General features: G+C 33.0%; 1 protein-coding gene and 1 long non-coding RNA gene across 2 annotated transcripts; one reads left to right on the forward strand and one right to left on the reverse strand.

Moving 5' to 3' along the window:
• Nucleotides 1-5,054: 5,054 nt before the first annotated feature.
• On the reverse strand, nucleotides 5,055-20,589 carry LOC126821142 (mitochondrial 2-oxodicarboxylate carrier). Its single transcript, XM_050549479.2, has 8 exons — nucleotides 20,439-20,589; nucleotides 11,049-11,181; nucleotides 10,051-10,180; nucleotides 9,701-9,808; nucleotides 8,864-9,028; nucleotides 8,316-8,497; nucleotides 7,970-8,022; nucleotides 5,055-6,178 (listed from the first exon to the last, which is right to left on the reverse strand). Exons 1-8 carry the CDS (start codon nucleotides 20,503-20,505, stop codon nucleotides 6,120-6,122), a joined length of 897 nt encoding a protein of 298 aa, XP_050405436.2. The 5' UTR covers nucleotides 20,506-20,589; the 3' UTR covers nucleotides 5,055-6,119.
• A 178-nt stretch (nucleotides 20,590-20,767) lies between these two features.
• On the forward strand, nucleotides 20,768-23,663 carry LOC126821143 (uncharacterized). Its single transcript, XR_007680268.2, has 3 exons — nucleotides 20,768-20,827; nucleotides 22,891-22,992; nucleotides 23,471-23,663. It is a non-coding gene; the product is annotated as an uncharacterized LOC126821143 (long non-coding RNA).
• The last annotated feature ends 943 nt before the right edge of the window (nucleotides 23,664-24,606 follow it).

Raw genomic sequence — 24,606 nt, forward strand, 5'->3', positions numbered from 1 at the left:
CATGTGTTTGAACCCTCTCTCAGTAATTGCGCTTCACGTTGTTTCATTGGCTGCGAAGCGTCAAAACGTCAATCAAGTGAAACTTAGGCACCACCCTCTCGACGGTGGATCACTGATAATTCGTTTCGCCTACCGCACGTGCATTGAGCGAATCGTTGCACAGATTAAGGTAAATTTCAAAGAATGATGAATTATTTTAATAATAAAGTCGTATCAAATATTCATGTTGTTTCAAGATTATTCTTCAACTAAAATTATGATGGAAATGGAAAGATACAATCACTGGCAAAAACACACAAACACTGACTATATAATCAAAATGAATATTATATCACTTAAAAGGCATGTTTTTTTGTTGGTTTTTTTTGCAAAACCCGAAAAATGAAAATATGCTATCTTTTACGAGGTTAGTAGGTCTATATAGTTGGAATATTTACCCGCAAGTATGTGTTATATTTTGATATTTTGAATTATGAGCCAATATTTAATAATTTAAGATATATCACATGTATTTTAAATACATTTTTGTCTACGACAAACGTTCAGTTTTTATGCAACTACTGGAATTCTATAGACTGTAATCTTTTTTATTTCCGACAAATTTTTCAAATCAAATAGGTTTTATATAAGAAAAATTGAATAACATTATCCAGTATGATTTATCTGTTTCCGTCGGTCATGTATACGATAACTGTTGAATATTAGAAAAACAGAACAAACCATAGAGAATACAGCAATTCTAATGCTCGGCTTATTTATTTATATTATTATATTTGAATAAAGGCGTGTACTGTGTGTACTGTGAGGAAAACTGAGTTAATATTTTTTCTAATTATGACAGAGACTATCGTCATAATCTAGCTGATCGGTTGAGGTAAAAATAATTGATGTAAATCCAGTGTTTGAAGTATAAAATAATTATGAGATATCAACAAGGCAAGAAATCTACCAGAAAATGGCGAGATCTAAGAATACACATCACAGTATGAACTCGGCATTTAACATCTAACGCGGTTTTCCATTTTCACGGTCAGTTCCAGAACGGAGCACTTGGCTTCGAATGATTTGGAAATCGAGTTAAACTGAATCGGCGTGAAAAAGTTTTCCATATTTCTGTGTAGTCAAAACAGAACCGACACGTGTGTTTTCGGGATTATGGAAATATCATTTCATTCCTTAATTATTTGTAACGCTGTGCTTATTGTCGTGTTTTGGGTTAGGATTTTAATGTTCTGCAACTAAACAGAACCTTGCTATGACTGGTGATGATTTCTCTAACAGATTTATTTATTTATTTACCAGTTCTCAAATCTTATATGAGAATAAATAATAAAAAAATAGTCATGATTAATTTATGGTAAAGAAAAATATAAATATTATTAGGGAATGTATACGCAGGTTAAATTCTACGTGCTAAATCTATCAGAGATTCACATTTTTTGAATATTTCTTGCAAATACTTTTAGAATTTATTTCACATAACACAAGATAATAAATATTGTGAAAATAATTAATAATTCACGAATGAGTAGTATTTGTCGACTGGCAATACAGGCTGGGCAATTATGATTATTATATAGGCCTAATTAAAATGAAAAATTATACATTATATGATATTATTTACATACATTTTTAATAAGGATTTCTTACATTCATAAACACCTTCATGGTTTTGGATAGTTTTGTTTTTATTTGGTGTGGTGGTGGTGTGTGCGTATGTGTGTGTGTGGGGGGGGGGGGCACACTTGGTCGGTGTAATGTAATAAAAAAAATCACTTATACTATAACTATAATATACATTTGTGAATTGAAATGAAATGGGGTTAACGTCTTACATTTCGGCACCAACAGGGCTACTGAAGACCGGTTATATTTGTAATAAATGTTTAAAAATCCGTAATGAACTGCGATTACACCAATAATAACATGCAATATGAAGAGGTCCACCAGAGAAACATTTTTATTTTCCAATTTTTATATTACAGTTCATCTTTATTTTTAAAGAAGTAACAGTGTTATTCTTATTTTTTTTTTTAAGTCTTTATGGAGTTAAACATATTATTGCCATCCACATAATTACTGAATCTTACAAAACTCCACATTTCTTCTTATATCAGTTGGAGACCAAAAGGACGTTGCGGAAAATAAACAATGAACATTGTTCAAGAATATTGCTAGAACGGGAGCATAAAGAGTTAGAGTATCTAAATCGATATACATAATTATTCAACAATTACTAGCATTGATGGGGCTATTCCGATTTGAACAGAGTCTCAAAAACAAAAGTCCGAGTTTGTATGAAATTTAAGCGCCAAAATATAGAGGGATGGTGTATTTACCCTGCCTCAAAATTTCAGCTCAAACTATTGAGTTGTTTGGACGTGAACGTCAAAAATGCCTATCCGGACTCATAACCCTTTCAAGATTTCTGGTCAAATTTTTTCGTTGGGTGACCTGATAATCTATCGCCGTTCCTTTAGAGGTCTATACAGTGAATGATCCATGTGCCGTACTGGATAACGAAAGGTAAATTCCACTTACGCATTGTTTTTATAAAATAAAAGTCTGGTTTTATCCAGACACCGCATAATACAGCTTGGGACACCGATCTCCATTTCCAGATGAAGACTGAACGGTTTAAGTTGTTTGAAAACATATCACAGATATTGAATTAGTTGATTGCCCCTTAGGTACGGGATATTAAGGAGTTTTAACACAAAATTAAGAAGTTTTATTCTCCAAAATATTATCGGGATTGGCCCTTTAAAGGTTGGTATAGACTTATTTCCTCTTTAAAAACTACTAATATATTAACAATATGGGAAAATTAACTGAAAGAAATAGTGAAGTACTTATTTATTGTACAAAAAAATTTGTATTCTCAAGGTGAGGGTTTTTTCCCCAGTCTTTCCCAAGTACATGTATATAACTTGTCTCTCTTAATTGCATTAAATAAAATTCTTTGAAATTTTTATTCCATAAAATGGTAGGGTCGTAAATTATATTTTTCCCTAGAGTGAAAGGAGTCCGTCTATGTTCATATCTTAATGAGTAAACATTTAAACCTATTTGGTTTCTCTTTTGATTGAAGTGAAGTCTACAGGGAAATCAAACCACAAAAAGAAAGGGGTAATTTAAAACACATTTATTTAAGTTAACCATAGTTGGATAATCAAATTTACATTCAAACAATTTTAATAATTAACATTCTTACACACCTGTTCAACAATTTGCTTTAAAAAATATGTTATTGAGAACAGTATTTGACAGTTTTTAGTCATGGTAATCCTAAACATAGCCTTTTAAACAGTTTTAATATCTATATTTAAAATTAATAATTTTGTAATTCAGTCAGTTATCTTAACATACATTGTGTGCAAATGCAAATTCTTGTCATGGGGGAAATAATATTGGAATTGGACAGCAGGTGTAAGTGATTGGCGCACGTGCTGTTCTGACAATCGCATGTTACGGGTTCTTTTTTATGGTTAGTTTATGGTTTATGGTTTATGAACTGCCAAAACAAAAGCAAATTTATACATACAACCCTCAACGAACTGACACAAAAATCTTTTTGTAGTAGCCGAGTAAATTCTCTTTGACATATTAACCATAAGTAACCAGATTTCATAAACTAAATGTATCATGGGCAGAATGAACAAATAGGAACGTTAGAATGAATGAATTTTACAACTTAGTTCAATTCCATCTAAATTTGTAATAAAATAGATTACACGCACGGATGTTTATTTGTAAATCGGGTCAGTAAATTGAAACATAGTCTTTGTAAATAAATTAAATGCTTTGGTTGGTAATTGGGTAACTGTCTTCTTTTATTTAAACTGGACAAATGGCCGCTTGCCTCCTTTTTTTCTGCAGATAAATGACGAAAAAATGACGAAAACATCCATACTTCATTATGGTTATCAGTCAAAATAATATTATATCAGTTTTCATAATATTCATGAAGCAACTTTCTTCATACACGGACGCCTTATAAGAAGAGTATTTAGTCCCTCGAGGTATTCTTTTACATTTATACGAGTTCAATTTGAAAACAACATAAAGAGACCGGAAACTTTATAATTTAACGGAGATGCGGTTTATAAATTCAAACCATAATAATAAATATTTGTATTCGGCTTATTCCTTGAGTCGATAACACGAATGATGACGATGGCCTAATTAGGTCTTAATTAATATTTGAAACCAAGGGAGATTGATATTTTGTTCATACATGTGTAACAGGGATGTAAATATTGTGTGTTGTGCTGTGTGATTGTTCTGTCTTATGCTGTCTCGCGTTTATACTTCCTGCTGACTTAGAGCATGGATTCCAGGACTGGAGCCGTGAGTTCGATTAACAACAGGAGTATCCTGCCATACATGCAGTTTAGACCAAACTATGAAGTACGCCATTTTAATTAGAGTCGCAGCATAGTAACAGCATTACTTTAGTTCAACCGACTCTACTGCTTCCAAAGGAATACAAAATTGCTGGTGGATCTAAAATGTGATAACCAGCTATTTTCTATCCAAAATATGTAAAATAACTATTCATTCCCGATGGACAATGCAAACACTTCAAATAAATTCATGGATGGATCATAAAGCTAGGAGGGGGAAGCAGGTGCAAGGCCAACACCAATAGCCCTGTTCAGTAGCCGTTACTGATCGATGTATTGCGCTACACTCAATTAATGCATGTAGCTGCGCTACACTCCATTAATGCATGTAGTATTTGCGCTAAATAAGTGACAGACTTAAACATAGCGTTAAATTAATTTCCAATTAACAACTAGGATTTGTATTTGTAATGATATTTGATTGTTACTAGTATTTTGAAATTGGAACATCGTAAATACGAAGACAATACCGAGGTAGTTAACAAGGGTGGACAACTCCATTTAACAAAGTCAACTAGATTTATAAATATAACAAGATAATTGTTTAGAATAACAATATAATTTCAATATTTCCTTAACAATTGTTTCAGAATGATACACATATTATCATGAAGTAATCAAAATAACAATATTGTGTTAAAATGGACATTCTCATTTTAAAAATATAATTAACAATGGTAATTCAAAAAAAAAACATTCGAACATCAATAAATTGGTTGATAATGTTGCTTATATTATATACATTGAGCAATATGATTTATTAGCATAAACAATTACATAATTTGTTATTATAAACATAAAGAAAATCATACAAATTGCGTAGAAAACATATTACTACTACCTCAGTAATCTACACAAGAAATGGCAGTGCATATATGGATTTCTTTTTTAGCAGTACCATAATCACATCAGAATATAAAACTTGATATCACAAAATATAATGTAAATCACTTGGAGTTTTCCAAAACATAATCAACTAGAGGTTATAAATGATATAAAGTTTGTAAATTCACCGAAATGCAAAGATGAAATAAAAATTCACTTTATATATACATGTAGATTTTGGATATGCTTAAATTTAACACTGTTTAATACGAACTGGTATCTGAAGCTATGGAATATCAAATTAACATATCTATAAACAATATGTACTAAAGGATATAAATTAAACAGATTCATCTAATTAAACAAATCTTAATCTGATCTGAAACCATCCTAAAACAGGAACAAAAAGAAACAGTGACTAGTGAGTTAAAAGAATAACTCTTCCATCTTAAGACACCAAACTGATTTAATGCAACTGAATAAAAGGTCAGGCTAACAGTACAATTTCAAACGCCATTATTCTAAAATTGAGTATACATGTACATAAAATTATGTGATCATTTGTATATTAACAGTAACAATGTAAGCACCAAATCAATACATAAAATAATGTGCATATTAGAAATACTGCCCATTTATACAAAATTACAAACAAATACTAAAAACACCTACAAGACAAGATCCATAACAAAATCAAGTGTATAATTAACACCCAAAAGTTCTTTGCAATATATAATCCATAACAAAATCAAACTGTATAATTAATACCCAGAAGTTCTTTGCAATATATAATCAACCGAACAACAAAAAATAATAAAATATACCCATTTGAGTACCTATGGCCAATTTTGCTGTGTGTAAAAATATAATGCTCTAATGACAATAAAATCACAGTTTCTTCATCCACTCAAAGGCATATTCATAAACTAATAACATGATGGCTCCACCTACAAATATATGATTCATACATTGTTGAAATAAATGATTACAACATTGTTACATTGCATATAAAATAAATACTAAGGACTTGAACCTAAGAAATTGCCAGTGAGTCAATTTATGTGGCATGAAAACAGGTACCAGTAGTTCATTAGAAATTAAACTTAAATCCCAAGAAAATCATTAAAATGTAAAATAATCTAAAAGACTGCTAGGTAAAAAGACATGAACATAGCAGCTATGTCATTCGAGCAGTCCACAATGATTGTCACATATTTATTCTTTTGTGGGTAATGAGATTATTCATACCACACTCTGATCAAGAGTAAGAAACCATTATCTAATTATCAGAAATAATTATGATTGACTTCCAGTTCTTTCAAGGGCTATTGTTTATTATACAAAACAATCAGATGACAATTTTAGTATGTATAGATTTTAAGACAAAAATAAGCACTGTATATAGCATGGGTTCCATGTCGGCCGTATACATGTATGCCAGTCGGGAACGGGGGCTTTGGAAAATGACCGAAACTGGATCAGACCCGTAGGTCATTTTGCATGCCGGAAAAATAGCATATTTTGTGCTAAATCATAAAATGTAGATGTGAGATTGGATTTTTGTTTGACTGTCCTTGACCCAATTAAAGCCGATCGACATTTCAATAGCCAATCTGATTAAAATACAGATCTATATTTCGTTTTGTTTTTTTTATACTTTCGATGGCCTACACTACATGAAGATCTGACAAGTTATAGCGATAGGTCACGTCAGGGGTCAAAAGACCGACTTATGACCCTTTTGACGTCAGACATTTGATTAACCAATCAGCATTGATGTTACTAGTGGATTACCCACAGTTCCGTGAAAAACACGCCTAAAGCTCGCCGTAACAAACCGTTTCATTGGCTTATCCTGACACCATTCAGAACACGAGTTAAATAACAACTCTTCCAGATCCAAGTGTAGTAAAGACAAGTAAAACGAGATTTTGAACTATAAAAACGAAACGAAATAGGATATGTGTTTTAACCAGATTTTTTCAATAGCATGTAGTTTTTGACTTCTTATTATGTTCTAAAAAAAGCACCACTTTCTACGTGAGAAAAATGACCGGTTTGAAAAATTTTGAAGTGGAAGCCCTTGTATATAGATAGTGGAAGACGGGCGGATCGGGATAACAACAATATATGACCACATTTTAATGCGAGACACAATAATAGAAAACAATAATATAAAAACGTTTCCTCATTAAAAATACTGACTGAGGCTGCATTTAGTCAATCTACATTGTATAACTTTTTTTTTAACAACAAAAGTAGGCCAAAGATTTTAAGGCAAGGTAAAGAAGCTGGAAGAAGTCAATTCTTTTCGTGACGAAACATTCAATTAAGAGATGTTTTATTTATATCAATCATTGTGTTCTATTAATGTGTCTAAACAGACCTGTTTCTATATAGATTGGAAGTTGCTCACATTTCAGTGTGGGCATATTGGCATATAAAAACTAAGTACGCAAACATTGACCAGCTGGAAAAATTTTGAAGTTAGGGCTATGAAGTTTTACCTTAGCTCAAGTCAAATTCAAGCAATTTGGAATATCTAACATATTTCTATTCAATCTATGCTGTACCTATAAACTGACATGAGTTGATATAAGACTTTTGTTAAGAATCAAATTATTATTAGCCAGAATATATGACAGAATTAAATCATGAACTTCCAGCAGAAAACAGAAATCAGGGTAACAACTGACCAGTTAAGTTTTTTAAGAAAATGTAAGAAGAAATTTACAAACCTGGCCCAAGTCTTAGAATTTTTGGTAGCAACCCTTTATACAATGCTAAAAACCTGAATTAGAAAAAAGGTATACAATGTAGATAATTGACATAATTTTATATAAAGAACTGAAATTCTTTTCAGATTTTACCAGTATCCTATAATTATTTTTAATAGTTTGGTAAACATGTTGGATAACATATGCACAGACAGGTTACTAAATACCACAACACCAATAAGGTGTCCTTAAAACATTTAAACCATCCCTGTAACTTTATGACACCATCCCAATTTGAAGAGAACACAATTGTTTGTAAAACATATAATGTCAATTTTTACTATTAATTCGAAATCAGTGTATTTACCCCTCTTCTCTATAAACTGTAAGGATTGTTGCCATACAGGTTCTATATTTGATTTCACCAGGCACTGGTTGTGGACCCTGAATGCGACTTTTTGCCACATCAAATGGAATATTTATACAAGAAGAAAGAGTTCCCGACACTAAGCCAATCAGAAATTTTCGTCCAAATTCTTGTTTGGGATCCTAAAAAGTAAAACAAGATGATATACAGTAGTGACAAAAAATGAAAAATATGTCTATATCCTGTTGCTTAAATCTGTTTACGGTTTACATTTTTAAACCAGGAACTGGTTGCATATACTAGTTCTTTTAATGAACATGTTTCAGCTGTGCGAAGATATTTTAAGTTAGTGCATGCTTTGTCACCCAAACTAGTTTGACACTGTATGCAAGATTGTTATAACTGAATTCTGGAACTTTCACAATAATGCAGACAAGTATCTTCTAGAATGACTTTATATAATCCAGGTGACTGGTTTACAAAATAAAAGATATTGACTTCTTCCTATTTAACATTACCCCAAAAAATCTCAGGAATCTAAAACTCACCTTTAATTCTGGAATAAGGCCTTTCACATTATGATAAAAACCAAAATAAACCATATTAAATACACCATGACGACCTAATGTAGCTGTTAATCCCTTATTCATTCCTTTCAAACCAAAACCATCTTTAGCAATTATTTCACGAGCTGTTTGAAATGTTCCTTTTTGCTGAAATAAATAATTACAATCAAACACTAAACGAATCAGCATTTACATGTTTAGCAAATCCTCTATTATTACAAGTTCCTCCATATATGTCCTGCATATAACAATATGTATATTTCTCTACTCGGTCAATTTTGTTCCAAAATATTACCCCTTTCAAAGTTAAAGGCATAGTGATCTAATTAATGTCAACCTGGCGGTAGTTACACCATCAACATTTGAAGATATGTGTCAAATAGTTAGCAAGCTCCGCAACATGTATCCCGTCTTCTTGGGACAGTGTTCAAAGTTGCAACTCTAACCCTTGTCATCACTAATTCTATTTAGTTCTTGTTCTTTAACCCTTTTAATTTGGTAACTTTTTAGGTCTTCTCATACCAATTTACTAGAGTTATTGAATTGTAGGCATTCATTGGCTAGCACACAGAGTTGCCCGCAAATCAGCTTTTAAATCAAAAATATTGGCTTATGAATGCAAGACTTCAATTCAGGGAGCTCAACTTAACCTTATATGTGGAAGATGTGATTAATCAGACACTGAGCTCGACACATTTCGATAAATTGCTATTAGAAATAGGCTCTATTTAGAATATGAGTAAATCCCTATAAATGTCAGTTTTTGTCTTCTTGCAAATTATACCATTAACCATATTAAAGTAGTTTTTTTGCACTAACCTGTGCTAATTTCCGTCTTTCAGCCTGCAGCTTGACTTTAACCACTTCAAAAGGATTAATGACAAAAGCTTCTGTCATTCCAGAACATAATCCTGCCAGTGTGAAAATCTGATGATATAATTTTTAAACAAAAACCATGCATAAGATACAAAGTATTATATAAAAGAAGTGACATAAAATGATCAAGTCATTATGGACAAAAATAATGTACAAGGTGTTACACATAGCACAGAGAAAGCAAGTCAGTATCTGTATCAAAAATCATGGATCCTATAAGAATATTAGGACATAAAATGGAACAACATTTGCAATGTGTCTGTAGATAAATGCCAGGAACTAGGCCTACTTACAACAGGTTGGCCTAAATATCCACCATAAGCAAACATATTCTTATATCTTTCAAAAGTAAAAAATTTGACTGCTCGTTTTGGAGTTTCAGCAAGTAAAGGTGGCAATATTCCTTTGTAGAAAGACATGGCTCTAAAATAAAGTTGTGAGAATATATACAGTCAAATAGTTTAGTTTTTATAATTGTAATAGGTATGGTCATTTGCTAGCACACCTGATACCACTTCTTATTTTTAGGGGGGTGTTCAAATGGATCAAAAATATCAGTATCAGAAAATTGACATTAGCTAAAGTCTATTTTAATTTTTTTTTAAATTATTTCCTTTTCACAATACAAACTCATAGCACTTTAAATTAAAGTGCTTTTGAGAAAGTAATAGTAATAGAAGTGAAGTTGGATGGTAGCAGACTCCCATATGTCAATTTTGAACTGTAAGTGTACACACTAACATCCTAACAGCCTGTTACAATATACACAACGGATTTCATTTTGTCCAGATCAATACCTTTACATTATGGGAGATTCGATAACGAGTTGGCAGTTCTCACTATAATAGTTAAAAACTAGATAATGTAAAGGCAATTTGCTGAAAATTTCATTCAAATTGATCCACTATGAACCGAGAACTAAGCGATTGAAATTTCCTCCTAGCCTTGATCATCATTACTAAAATCAGTACGCGCTTATCCCTTTAATCGTTAAATCGTGAAGGAAAGTTATGCAGTAAATCGGCTCATAATCCACTAAAGATCGCAGGCTAGCGATGCCATCTAGAGTTGATTATGGTCTGGATAGGTTAATTAATAATTTAGATAACATTTCAGGCCTAAAAAAAGACTTGCAATAGACTGATTTAGCTCTTGCATAATGTATGTTTAAAGGAGACAACTTTGGGTGAAGTGATCGAAAATTGTGACATTACTCATTCATGTAACTGACAAGGCATATTTTTTTCAGTCACAATGTTAATTTACTTGGTCATCTACCCACAATACTTACCCTTCTTGCCTATACATCTTTTTAAAACAATCAGCTAATGATGTATATCTATTAGGATCTTCTGGACCACGCTGTATTTGGAATCTGGTTTTAATTAAATCTAATGGATGCATAATTGACACCTCAACAAATCCTGAAAAGATGTTTTTATTTCTTCATTAAGATGTGAAAACAAAAGAATAACCAAAAAAATATCATATGTACATTTAATTAATTGACAGTGCTGAATTTTTGAACGGCTACATAAATGTATAAGTGTGTTTTTCATCAAAAGAATTGACAGTCTGGTGACATTTAATTTTGTATATTGATACCATTTTTTTTCTCAATGATTCAAAGCAAAACATCCAGAAGGTGAGGCAAAGTTAGAGATAAGTAAGTACACTATTCCTTACAATATAAGGCTAGATCTCCCAATTCAATCACAGGTAAATGTTACAATTCAGGTTTTAAACAATACATCTATACAGTTTTGTCAGTATCTGTATCAATATGTCGAATAAACCGATGCTCGCGAGTAATTGATGGTGAGAGAGAGAGAGTGCTGTTGGCAATAACAGCACAAGCTTACGAGGATAGCTATAAAGGTTCTGTATCAACGGACTCTGTGATTACACACGGGTAACTCAGTTGATTCCATTCAACGGGTGTTGTAGTGAAAAAAAAGTTTCAGTGAATTTCTTCTGTGGGACTGTGACTTATAGTATTATTAACACTGTTTGAACACTCGTACTCAGAGAATTTTTTCATGGGGACAATACAGCTTTTGTCCCGGATTAGAGTGAGGTGTCACTGAAAAGGAATAGCTGGAACTAGCCCCTCAACCACTTTAATTTTAAAGAGAAATGTTAATTCGAGGTCCTTGGGTCTTTCTTGGAGAGATGGGAGTTCTAATTCATGGAGCATTTTGGTTACACATATAGTGTCTCTAGATTTGTAGTCCTGCATAATGAAGCGGGCTGCTCTTTGAATGTGCTCCAACTTGTCAATCCCTCCTTGATGTAATCACTACTTCGACCCTACTTTTGCCATTGGCTAACTAAGCGTGTACACAAAAGAAACCTGGCAAGCTTGAATTCAAAATAAAAACAGATCATAGTGCCACTGTACAGGCCAAATTTCCGTCATAGCACATTATATATTACTATATTATATATGCCTTCGCCCGTCTTCATTATACCAATAATAGAAGGTCAAACTCCTGTGGTTTTAAAGTAGCTAAGTCTCTAACTCAATATCATCCAAAATCTTAGACATTGAAAACACGAATTATGTCAATTTAAATCAACATTGATGTTGTGATCTTACGGGAAAAAGATGGGCTTCTGATAACCAATAATTAAGACAAAATAAACATTTTACCATTGGTACCCGAATCGTGTACCATGGTGCATTTCAGTGCCATTTGTAACAAGGGACTCGTAGAATGAGGCTAAATATATTCCGCAAGTCATGTCAAACGGTTACGTCATGTTGTTATTTGGAGAGCATGCGCAATAAATACTATTGGTATAGAGTGGAATAACCAGACGCTAGAGATTGCCATTGGATTGAGACTTCTGGCGAATTTCGATGAACATAACTGATTAGAAATTACAGTAAAAACAGAAACGATTGAATGTCAATCAGTTTATAGACATTCACATTACAGTATTATATGCGTTGCGACCCATTTGTGTCAATTTTTAGATCCAAAATATTAGCAATTTAGCTCCTTTAAACTTAGTTAAAGTAGCTAAGTCTCTAACTCAATATCATCAAAAATCTTCGACATTGAAAACACGAATTATTTGTCAATTCAAATCAACATTGGTCTTGTGATCTTACAGGAAAAGATGGGCTTCTGATATCCAATATTCAAGACAAAATAAACATTTTACCATTGGTACATGAATCGTGTACCATAATGCGTTTCAGCGCCATTTCACGGCATTTGGAACAAGGAACTCAAAGAACAGGGCTACTGTCTGAACCGTGGTAAATTATAAACGGATTTCTTTGATTATGAACAAACTACTCTACTTTGGTTATTATAAACTTACCAGTGCGTTTGAAATTACCTCCGGTTAAATAAAATCGATTGTACAACTAAATATCCCAGCGAATAAAAAAGTTCTCTCTTGTAAAATTGAACTCCTCAAAAACTTTGACATCGAGAAATCAAAAATGGAAGCTAATTACGTCACTTGTCGGGACAGATCATTTCGTATAAGGGGGTCTAAGCAAGGCTTGTCTATTGTAACGGTGTTTGGCTCTTTTACGACAATTCAAATTTTGTGTATGAATAAGCTATTGCTCTTGGACCCAGTAATAAGTTTGGGCGTTTACAAACATAAATACGCCCATAGTCCGTTATTTTGTTTCCGTCTTGTATTAATTATTTGGTTAGAGAGTTGGGTGGAATTATTTCTTTTGAACATAGGTGCTGAACAAAAAGAACAACATCCTTTAACATTTCCTGATGAACTTAAGCAGTCCTGCCAATGAACCTCGGCAATCGGCTGTAGCCGGGGTAAATCCGTAAATGCCGATGAATTTTACATTTGCCCCCGTAAAATAAATAGCCGAGGCCGTTGAATCATTAAAGCTGCAATTTCATATTTTTAAGTTATATTTTTAAAATTTATTAAAATAAAGCCTTAAAATAGATGGTATCCATAAACCATCCTACCTTGTTAAAGAATAATCCTATTAATCCTATAAGTCACTATTGCCAGCTGAGAAATTGGCAAAAATATTATTTTCAACTTCAAATCCCAACGTTTGAAGGTAGCTAATGCATGGAGGCCATAGGAAAACAAGGGAGGTAATTGTGTTATTATTTCCTGTGTCAATGATTTTTAAGGGTGGGAAATAATGCCCATGGTTGTATAATAGTGAGTTGATAACCTATTGAGCAAAAGACATAGAAATAATTATGTTTTGACTTTCTTAGAAAATATGAAATTATCGCTTTAAATTGGTTTATCACCCAATAATACATTCTACAGTAGATATTGCTTGTGTGATATATTTCATAATCTACTGCGATATCTCCTTAGGAATTTGATTGGTCAGTTGAAAAGGAACTACTTTTTTTTATTTTCAAAGAACAGTTCATTTCTTATTAAAAGTAACTTTTTTTAAATTAACCAGCGGCTGCCAGGCAGGATACGCCCACATTTTCGAGAGATGGATAGAAAACAAGCTAAAACGAAAGTGATTTTTCCTAAAATCAAGGGCCATAATTCAGGAAATTACAATTCGATATGTGCAAATATCGAAAGGAACCAAGATCTTTGAGTTATAAACTTACATTTCAAGTTTCAACAAAATCGGATAAAAATTGTGACCTCTATAGGGTCCACAACCTTGATATACCATATTTTTACGCAATTTGAGAACGAGGGGCGGCCATTTTGTCTGTCAGTTTTGGGCCGATTTTCACGAAATTTGAACTCAATCGTCCTTAGGGTGTAACGGTGATATAATTATACGTTTTTTTAAATCGGATAAAAATTATGACCTCTATAGGGTCCACAAGTTAAAAACGTGATTTTTCGTACATTCAGGGGCCATAATTCAGGAAGTTACTGTCCGATATGCGCGAATATCGAAAGGAATCGAGATCTTTGGGTTATAAACTTACATTTCAAGTTTCAACAAAATCAGATAAAAATTGTGACCTCTACAGTGTTCACAAGCCAAAAACGTGATTTTTCGTACAATCAGGGGCCATAATCCATGAAGTTATGAAAATGTGGGCGTATAAAAATGAACTATTGTTATTAAAATGACCTTGATGGAAACACTGGGTCAAAATAAAGGACTTTGCAATGGTTGAATTTCTGTCACAAAATGATGTATCACTACGCTGTAATGTTCAGTAAAAGTGAAATCTACAGCAAAGGATTATATTTATCTATTTGTGCATGTAAGAAGGGATTGGGTGATAAATAAAATCTCCTACTCGTCTTTTTTGATATCCAAAAATATCAACACAAGTTGATAAAGTAAAAAAAAAAACGATATAAAAAAAAACTGGTAGGAGATTCTCTATATAACGTTATTATTTTTTTTTATATATAAATACTAAAAATTATTATCAACAACAAATCATGGCACACATCGGTTTAATTATCAGCAGATAGTTCCATGTCTTTCTATTTCTCTTCGAATATAATTTCCGTTGTGCAAAAACTGTTCAGAATTTTGCGTCTCGGTAACACATTTAATTTCCGAAAATCCCGGCTTCATTTTGAAATTCACAGGGCAAATGTATCCATACGATTATTCTCTCAGTTATTAACTATAGGCCTATATTAATCACAAGTACAACTCGATTTTGAAATCCACAGAGAATGGAATTTTCGAATGGCATTTCGTAGATCACAATCATGCCTCAGCCAATCAACGCTTTGAATTCTATTATCGTAAAAGGTACCATGCCATATGAATTAGTGTATGCTACACAGATGCAGTGAAAATGGTTAAATTTAGCGCGAAACTTGCATGATTTTTTCCCACGGTCTGCATAATTAACACACACGACCCAATAATACATGCAATCTGCGATACCTCTTTTGACAAGTGATTTTTTGTTTTAAATTCATTTTAATAAAGACGATAAACGATGTTTAGACATCCCGAACTGTTCTTATTAACAATGTTTCGATTTCAGTATCTATCGAATAACCCCCCCCCCCAAAAAAAAATTTAATCAGGAATATTACGGACGTGAACAGTCGGGCCGTGAATCAAATATGGAAATTATTGAGAAGCGGTGTCCTTTTTTCATAGTTTTTGTGGTAATCATAAAACTTTGAAAATAGACATTGAGATTAGACCCCGTGTCATGAAATATTATCACTTAAAATTATGAAATAAAGTATGTTTATTTATAAATGTTAGCCACAGAGTTGCATATAATTGACAGGGATGTACGGCCTAATATAATTTATTAAAATATATATAATACCCACTAACACATGGTTACAATTATGAGGTGATGATGTGAAAAGCAATATTTACGAGTATTCGTGTAATCCGTGATATATTCATTGTGATTAAAAATTTAGTAGATTGACAATCGTTTCCAAATTAATTTCATTGTCTTCAATTGCCATTTTTGTTGCCCAAACTCAAACAATCGGAAAGGTCCCCCTGTTGTTGTGATAGCAGCACACATGATTGTCAAAATTTGTCAACCATTGTCCCCTTCAATATATTAAGATGGGTTAGCTCATGACGTTATGATGAACTTAGTCGAAAATACAAGAAACAACATTAACTTTTCAAGAGAGAACTTTTTTTTTTCGTTGGGATATTCAATTGTACAATGGATTTTATTCAACCGGAGGTGATTTCAAACACATAGGTCCAACCTCGTGGGTTTTCTCCGGGTCCTCCGGTTTCCTCCCACTGCTAAAGACCCCTACGCGCAAGCGAATTATTGAAATAAAATTAAACCATATGTTAGTCCCGAAATTACCTAGTTTGTGTTGAGTGGACATTAAACCCCATTTCTCTCTCTCTCAAACACATAGGCAAGTTTTTAATAACAATTATTCAGTAGTTTGTTCACAATCGACGAAATCCGTTTATAATTTACTACGGTTCAGACAGTAGACATATTCCACAAGTCATGTCAAAAAGTGACGCTATATTCTTATCTGGAGAGCATGCACAATTAATACCATCGTTGTAGACTGGAAAAACCAGACACTAAATATTGCGATTCACATGAGACTTCTGGCGTATTTCGCCGAACATAACTGATTACAAATTACAGTAAAAACAGAAACGATTGAATGTAAATCAGTTTATATACATTCAAATTACATTTTTATATGCGTTGCGACCCATTTTTGTCAATTTCTTGGTCCCAAATATTAGCGATTTAGCTCCTTTAACCCCCATTTACTGTCTGTTCCAGGTAATACTACGATTCGAAAATTGCTTGTCATTTCTTCAAATTTTAATTAAAATGGCTAAAACTTTGTGAAATACCTCGAATGGTCACGCCATTGCTTTCTTTCTTGGGAGAACTAAGTTCAGGTCAAGTTTTATAGCCTTTCTCCTTTGTAAAATCAAGGTTTGTTGACATGTTACTACTGGAAACAGCCATGTTTGGCCTAGTTATCTGGGCGAGCCTAAGTGGACAAGGGGTGCTGGGTTTGCTTTAAGTCGTTTCACCCTACTTGGATGTATTGGTGGTTGCTTCAGTCCAGTAGAATATAACTCTTTTCAAAGAGTTATTTACTGAATCTCAGACCACGGTCGTTTGTCCCACTAACTTGAATATTTAATTGCCCTCCGTCCGAAGATCGTCATTTTTTGATATCGATATAAGCTATATGCAAAATTTAACCCGCTACCGTGCTGACTTGTGATGGAATTGTGGAAGGGGGCTGCAAGACATACTCAAACGTAACTCGGTCCACAATGTCCATTGGTTATGGCGGTTTGCATTATTCAGTGGCTCAAAATTTGCCTTGAGAACTGTTGGAAATTTTAAACTTGAGCTAAGACTGGCATGGTGATCAACTAATTTTCTATGTAGCGCAATTCCCAATGAAACCTTCAACAAAAATAATACTACTACTATATAAGATCATTAAGACAGTTATTAAATCAATAACATGACATATGTGACTGTTATCTAAAGATTAAGATAAAGAGCTGATAGTTTAAAATATTATAGTTTAAAAAATAGATAATGATAAAGGAATAAATTGACACTTCAGTCAAATTACATAATTCTGAGCGAAGCTATAAATGTTGGGAGTTTTGATAAGAAAAGCGCAGTCTCGATTTCCATTTCTACCATTTTTACGATAATAAAAATATTCTTGATTATCCATTTCACTCCATTAAAAATCACAACCATCCGATGCTTTAGAGAGTTGACTATGTAGGCCTACTGGTCATGAGAATAAATGTCTAATTAATAATTTAAATAACATTTAGGGTATAAAGAAGACATGCAATAGGCAAATGTGGCTCTTACATAATGCATCTTTAAAAGAAATTCACTTACATACGAGCCATTACTGTGTCGATTGTGGATGGTCGCTAACTGGTCAGGTCAAATGTATCTAATTTTGGTAAACAGTTTTTTAACCATCCTGAATTTGCGACCCGGCTTTGTAGAGCCCCGTACACAGAATTAATTACGTATATTTAGAACGTAGGCAATATTTTTTTTAAAAAAACTTTTCATTGGTTTATAATTCACTGTATTATGTTTCTCAAATAACTACAGTAAAATAATTGTTTGACACATTCCTTGACATATCGCATAATTTTTATCTTGATATTGTGCATATTAATATTCCATTATTTAAGGGACTATATTTTCCTAAAATTCGTTTGTTTTTGTTTTATTTTCTACTACAACATCTGAAACAAATCTGTTGTGCCTAAATCTAAAGGTCTATATTTAAAGGAATACCGGTATGTGAAACTATTGTAAATCCCAAAATTTTTAAGATATCTTACAAATATTTTTCACTTTATCCCAAAGGTTACTATTCCAATCCGATTAAAATACAGATCTATATTTCGTTTCGTTTTTGATACTTTCAATGGCCTACACTACTTGAAGATCTGACAAGTTATAGTGGAAGTTCACGTTGGGGGTCAACAGCGCGACTTTTGATCTTATGACATCAGACATTGATTAATCAATCAGCGTTAACGTTTCTAGTGGTTTACCCACAGTTCCGTGCATCAAAGGCCCAAAAACTCGCCGTAACGACCGTTTCAATGGCTAATCCCTCACATCATTCAGAACACGTCAATAATAACAACTCTTCCCGATTCTAGAGTAGTAAAGACAATTAAAACGAAATTTTGAACTATAAAAACGAAACAAAATAGAATCTGTGTTTTAATCAGATTACCATTCAATCTGCTGCAATGCAATTCTATGAATATCGATAATGTAATGAACAGTGGGGAATATTAAAATCTGTTGATGTATATATTCGCAAAAATATAATTTTTGCCAGAATGACGTCATTTTCAGTGACCAGTTGGTTATATCTAAGGAATATTCACAGAATGCTGCAAATTTTTTATGAAAATCAAACAACTATTTATTCTTTTATGGGCATAAAAAGTTGAAAAGTGATTCCCACAAAATTGCTTATTTTCCGGACATGGGACATGTCAAAAATTTGAAATGATCTATGGATTTTCGTTTGCTCTTATATATGACTTATATATGCCTTTGAAAATAGTTATGTTGAAAACGAAATTTGAAAATTGGTTTCAGTCTTGCTCTGCTTATTTACAACAGCAGCTAAATTTTAACCCCTAAAGGTGTTCTGAAAAGGTAAAAAAAAAAAAAAACATGTTTCTCTCAATCAGAGCTATAAAGTCTCAGAAAACAAAATTCGGAATCATTTTACCCGACATATTTATTCAAATTTAAATAAGGGCTAACCTTTCACACCAATTTACATATTTCTGAGAGTTCGCATGGTTCTGACATGTGCCGACTTTTCAAAATAGCTTTAATCTTTAAGTCACTCAAAATTATCCAATGAGAATTTTTGTGCGAAATAAGCAAGGTGGAAACAGAAAAAAAAACATATCAATCTGAACAAAAACAATATTGTTTCAAACAAGCTTCAAAGTTTGAAAACCTAATAAGTATTATTGTTGCGAAAGAAAAGGGCGAATTCTCCTTCACTAGACATTTCTAACCGAATGCACCAAATTTGTGAAGTACCTGTCTACCATAATGCAAAATGCAAGTGTCCCATTTAAAGGACAATATTGGTGCCAGTCATTATCACATATGTGATAGAGCTGGTTAAACACATTCCAAATATAATTTTAACACAGAGATCATTGCTACGATAGCTGAGTAATACAGTTTTCCAGAATCGGATGTGACGAACGCCAAAGGAAAACACGAGTCATCTCTCTATATAACTGACTGATGTGACGAGTGATAACGGATATACGGGCGAATTTCTGCTGACTAATAATTCATTCGAAGACCAAAAGTAGTTGTATGAGATTGTGAGAGGATATCTGACAATTCATAAAAAGAATTGACTGCCACTAGATAAGTGAACACATATCACATATGTGATAATGACTGGCACCAATATTGTCCTTTATTAACGCACGCATAGTCGAAATGTTTATGTTCTGAGAAAGTGACAGTCGAAATATATGAAATTTACAAGAGAATACTGGATTTTATCGGACTTCTAGTCATTTATTCTAAGGGAAGAAATCAAAGGAATGACAATTCCAGGTATGTCACAAAGTTTTAGCCTTTTTAATTAAAAAATGAAGGCATGGCAAGCATTTTTCGAGTCGGAGTATCACCTGGAACAGACAGTAGTTCATTCATTCCAACCTATATCATTTAATTTGTTTTTAATCATTTACCAGCACACCCGCCTGATGCAAACTGCATCAAAGCCAGAGTTGTTGCACTTTTCTGTTTTTCTGCCATCTTAGTTCATTAACTAGAGCAACGACTTGGCAGAATTAATTAGGTAAAATCATTGTCGGCTAGGTCAGGCTTGTTAAGGGATTCCCTGGTTATTTCTGACGTCACACACCGGGAGATTTTATTGTTTGTTTGAATATTTTAATAAAGTGCTATTATTGTATATGATTTACTAAGAATTTCTTCTTATTATATTCCCTGTATGTCTAACCTTTTCTGTCATTTTATATCATTCCCGATCTGATTGTTTATATATTTAGTTGACGACAAATGTTTGCTCCTTTGAAGGGAGATTACTCCCATTTATTTGCATGTGCGGCGTGAGGTTGGGTATATTTGATTTTATATATTTTATTGGATTGTAATTTCATAATCTATATATACATATTTTTGTATACATATTACAATCTCTTTCTTCTGACTAAAATTTCTGACACTTCTAGGCCTATCTCATCTGTAACTACTTGTAACTTACTACTAACTTAGTTACTTAAAAGTTAGAGAAATGGTTCCACTTCCACCACTCATTCACTGAATAATAGTCATTCCGTCTACTAACCTAGTTCCTTTAGGAATTCTCTCTGATCGGACGATGTCCGCAGACAGTTCCTATAGCTGCACTCTTTCCCACCGCTGTTATAATCAGTCTATTTTGGAACCCTTAGCGATTATATAAACATGCCATCTGCAAATGTTGGAGTCTCGTAATGGCTGAACAGTTCAAACGTATTTTGTGTATGTTTTTAATCGCAAAATTTTACTTAAAAATAGTGGAAATGTGTGTCAGCTGTGGTAAGAAATGATTCCTTTGGCGAACAAAGAAGAATCACAGTGAAAAATAGGCGATAAGAGTTCCAAAACAGCCTTAGAACAGAGGTGAGGAAGAGTGGCACTTTCATATTGCCGCTATAGCCATAGGAACAGAAAGTGAATTGTCAGCAGACATCGTCTGATCAGAGACGGTTCCCTTTAGGAACTATCTTCCGTCTGGTCCAGCCACAGTAGTGGATCGTTCTAAGTCTAAGGACTTCCTTTGAGCAAGTTTTGTAGTCATTTGATGACAAAAAACTGACCTCAAACTGTATTGCACTGCACATACCCAGTAGTTTAACATATAATAACCCAATTCCCATAGAAATAAAGCTGAATCCTTACCACATAATTATATGATTTGATAAAATCCATCAGCTATGCCATATTTTTTTCCTTTCCAACTTAAAATGTCCGCCAAGCCAGAAATAGTGTGCACACTATGTCACACTTGACAAACGTCACTTTCCATATATGGAGTTCATGTTCATATCTTATTATTTATATGCTAATGACTTGGGCGTTGGAAAAAATAGTAGTGGTTCGTAGTAACAAATCCTTGTAAGGAAACAAAGCCTCGAAGAGTGTATCAATTGTAGACAAGACAAGTGCGCCACTACAATTGCAGCTATGTGTAACTAACCGAAACCTTATTTCAATTTTCATGGAGTAGACTAGTTTGTTTAGAAACGGTCTCTGATCGTACACTGTCCTCTGACCGTTCCTGTTCATCCCTATTAAACTGCAATGTGAAAATACCGCTCTACCCCCTCCTCTGTTCTAAGGCTATTTTGGAATCCTTACCTTTTATTTTTCACCGTGATTCTTTTTTTTTTTCACCAAAAGGAATCATTTCTCGTCACAATTGATACAAAATTATAATAAATCAACACTTTTTTCAAGCACAAAAACAAACAAAATACGTTTGAATTGGTCTACCATTCTGAAAATTGCGTTTGCGCTGGCCGAAGGTTGTAGGTTCGTAATTAATTTTATAAACCAGCAAACAGAAAGAAGATTTTGTCCCAATTCGATATGTACAGTAGTGCTATGTATTGTTGCATCATGAAAATAGGCTAAATATTCATTTATGTTGATGATTATTGGAGCCTTTTGTGTTCATATTGCTGTGCTTGGGCTTGGTGCCATCTATATTTTAAGTAACAATATGCAATGTAGTGTGTACAAACTACGATCACTACCGTACTCTTAATCATTATAAGAAAAAATTGATTGCAGTTTGTAGAAAATTAAGAATATCAATTGTGTCCCCACTTTAAAATTTACAATAATCAAACTTTGTTACCTCATAGATGCAACCACAACCCCTCTATGAGTTATTTGTAGATGATTGTGTCCAAAACAATGTGCCTACGAGTACCAATCCTCCATAACTTATACCTTGAGTCAAATGTACTTTTATGGATACCACATTCAAAAAATAAGTTGAACAAAGTTGCAATAGTAAACGATTTGATAACAGTAAACTTTATAATGTCTGGAACTGAAACTGTGCGATAATTATCAAAAACCCAAGTGCATTTTGTCAAATTACACAAATGTAAATTTCTTTTTCAGCACCAACTATGGTTCAATTATTCCGTGCCTGTCAGTCTTTATATGGACATTTGCTGACTAAAGGTTTTTCTTTGAGAAACAATTTAACCAATACCATTTTAGGTAAAACAAATTTAATTAAAAAATGATATTAATAAAATATATTATGGTGACTAAAAGTTGTTCTTTATTAAACAGTCTGTGCTGAGAATAAAACAACACATCTGATCAAAAGAAATATTTATACTAATTGTTGTAGGACATGAAGCTTAATGTTACTTTAACCTTTTTAATCAGCTCCCTGACTGTATAGTTTCCTACATATTTATTTGTTCTGTTTTTAACAGTATTTTAACCGATGCGAAGTAGTGGGATTTACTGTTTGTCGATGAACAACAGATGACAATCATCTGTAGCTATTGCAAATTACTGACTTGAATAAGCTATTCATGTCAATAACTTGTGCTTTTGGAGACATCTATCCTTATGGATAATTCTGCTGAAAATCTGATAATGGAGAGACTAGACCCACCCATATACATGTATGTATGCATTACTGCTGATTTGTATCGCAGGAAACTATTTATTTTTTCTCTTAAAGGTTTTCCTGACATGTCTAGTTTCTTTTATGGTAGATTTATGGCAACATTAAATCAGATACACAGAGCTGGACCTCCTAAATTTAAAACTCCATTAAAGCGTGGAGTTTTGGACGGAAGACCATTTCTTAGAGGTGTTGTTTTAAAAACTATGATTAAAAAGCCTGTAAAACCTAACTCTGCAAATCGTAAATGTGTACGTGTGAAATTAAGTAATGGTAAAGAAGCTACAGCCTACGTTCCAGGAGAAGGTCATAATTTACAAGAACATAGCATAGTATTAGTTCGTGGAGGTCGTACACAAGACTTACCTGGCGTGAAATTAAAATGTGTTCGTGGAAAATACGACCTGGCTCACGTGAAGAAATAATTCTGATTGAGTGTTGTTTTTTTTTTAAATTTAACTTTAGATTTATAATAACTTGTAGACATAGAAAAGTGCTGTTATAAATAATCCTCAGTTGTGTGTTATTTTATTGTGATATTATATCTGTGACCCTATTGCCATATTAATATTTAAATATTTAGCAATGCTATGATAGTATGATGTACTGAAGTTAGTACACACATATTCAAAATTTTGACACCTGGTTCTATCGGTTCTTAACATGATGGAATCTAAAACAGCTAACTGTTTATATTGACTTGATATCTTCTTACTGTGCAATTTGTGGATAGAATGGCGTATTGTGAATTTTGCATTTAAACTCCTCAGCTGTACCGTAAATAACATCATTATCATAACTGACTTGTGGTGAAATTCAACTTAAAAGAGAGGGAAATTAAATGACTTAGTAGCATTGATTTAACGACTTTATTATCCCATTTCACCAACATAGTTATTTCACATCGCTTCCAGGGTTCCAAAGCTTGTCAATTTGGTTTAAAAATATGTATTTTTTGGCAAAATAATTGATTGTTCTTAATTTGACTGATGCAGCATAACTGACTTAATTGGAGAATCAAGGCTGTCTTAAACTCAAATTGAATTGAGCAACCAACCAATTACCGCAGTGTCGATGTATGCCGAATGCACAGATTGACTGCTTTACATCCAGTCGCTATGCGGATGTAAGCCATGCTTTACTCTGGATTATCTATTTTATCATTAAACTCTTAAATGGCCACAGTTTTCTTC

The sequence above is a fragment of the Patella vulgata genome, chromosome 5, assembly GCF_932274485.2.
Source record: "Patella vulgata chromosome 5, xgPatVulg1.2, whole genome shotgun sequence".
NCBI lineage: Eukaryota > Metazoa > Mollusca > Gastropoda > Patellidae > Patella > Patella vulgata.

Bases quoted from the DNA above. Each gene is read 5' to 3' on its own strand.
- LOC126821142 (XM_050549479.2), bottom strand. From the start codon at position 20,505: ATGGCAGAAAAACAGAAAAGTGCAACAACTCTGGCTTTGATGCAGTTT. The intron at 10,181-11,048 runs GTAAGTATTGTG...ACTTTATTTTAG, and splicing joins AAGATGTATAGGCAAGAAGG to AGCCATGTCTTTCTACAAAG. The intron at 8,498-8,863 runs GTGAGTTTTAGA...TTTACTTTTTAG, and splicing joins GCCTTATTCCAGAATTAAAG to GATCCCAAACAAGAATTTGG.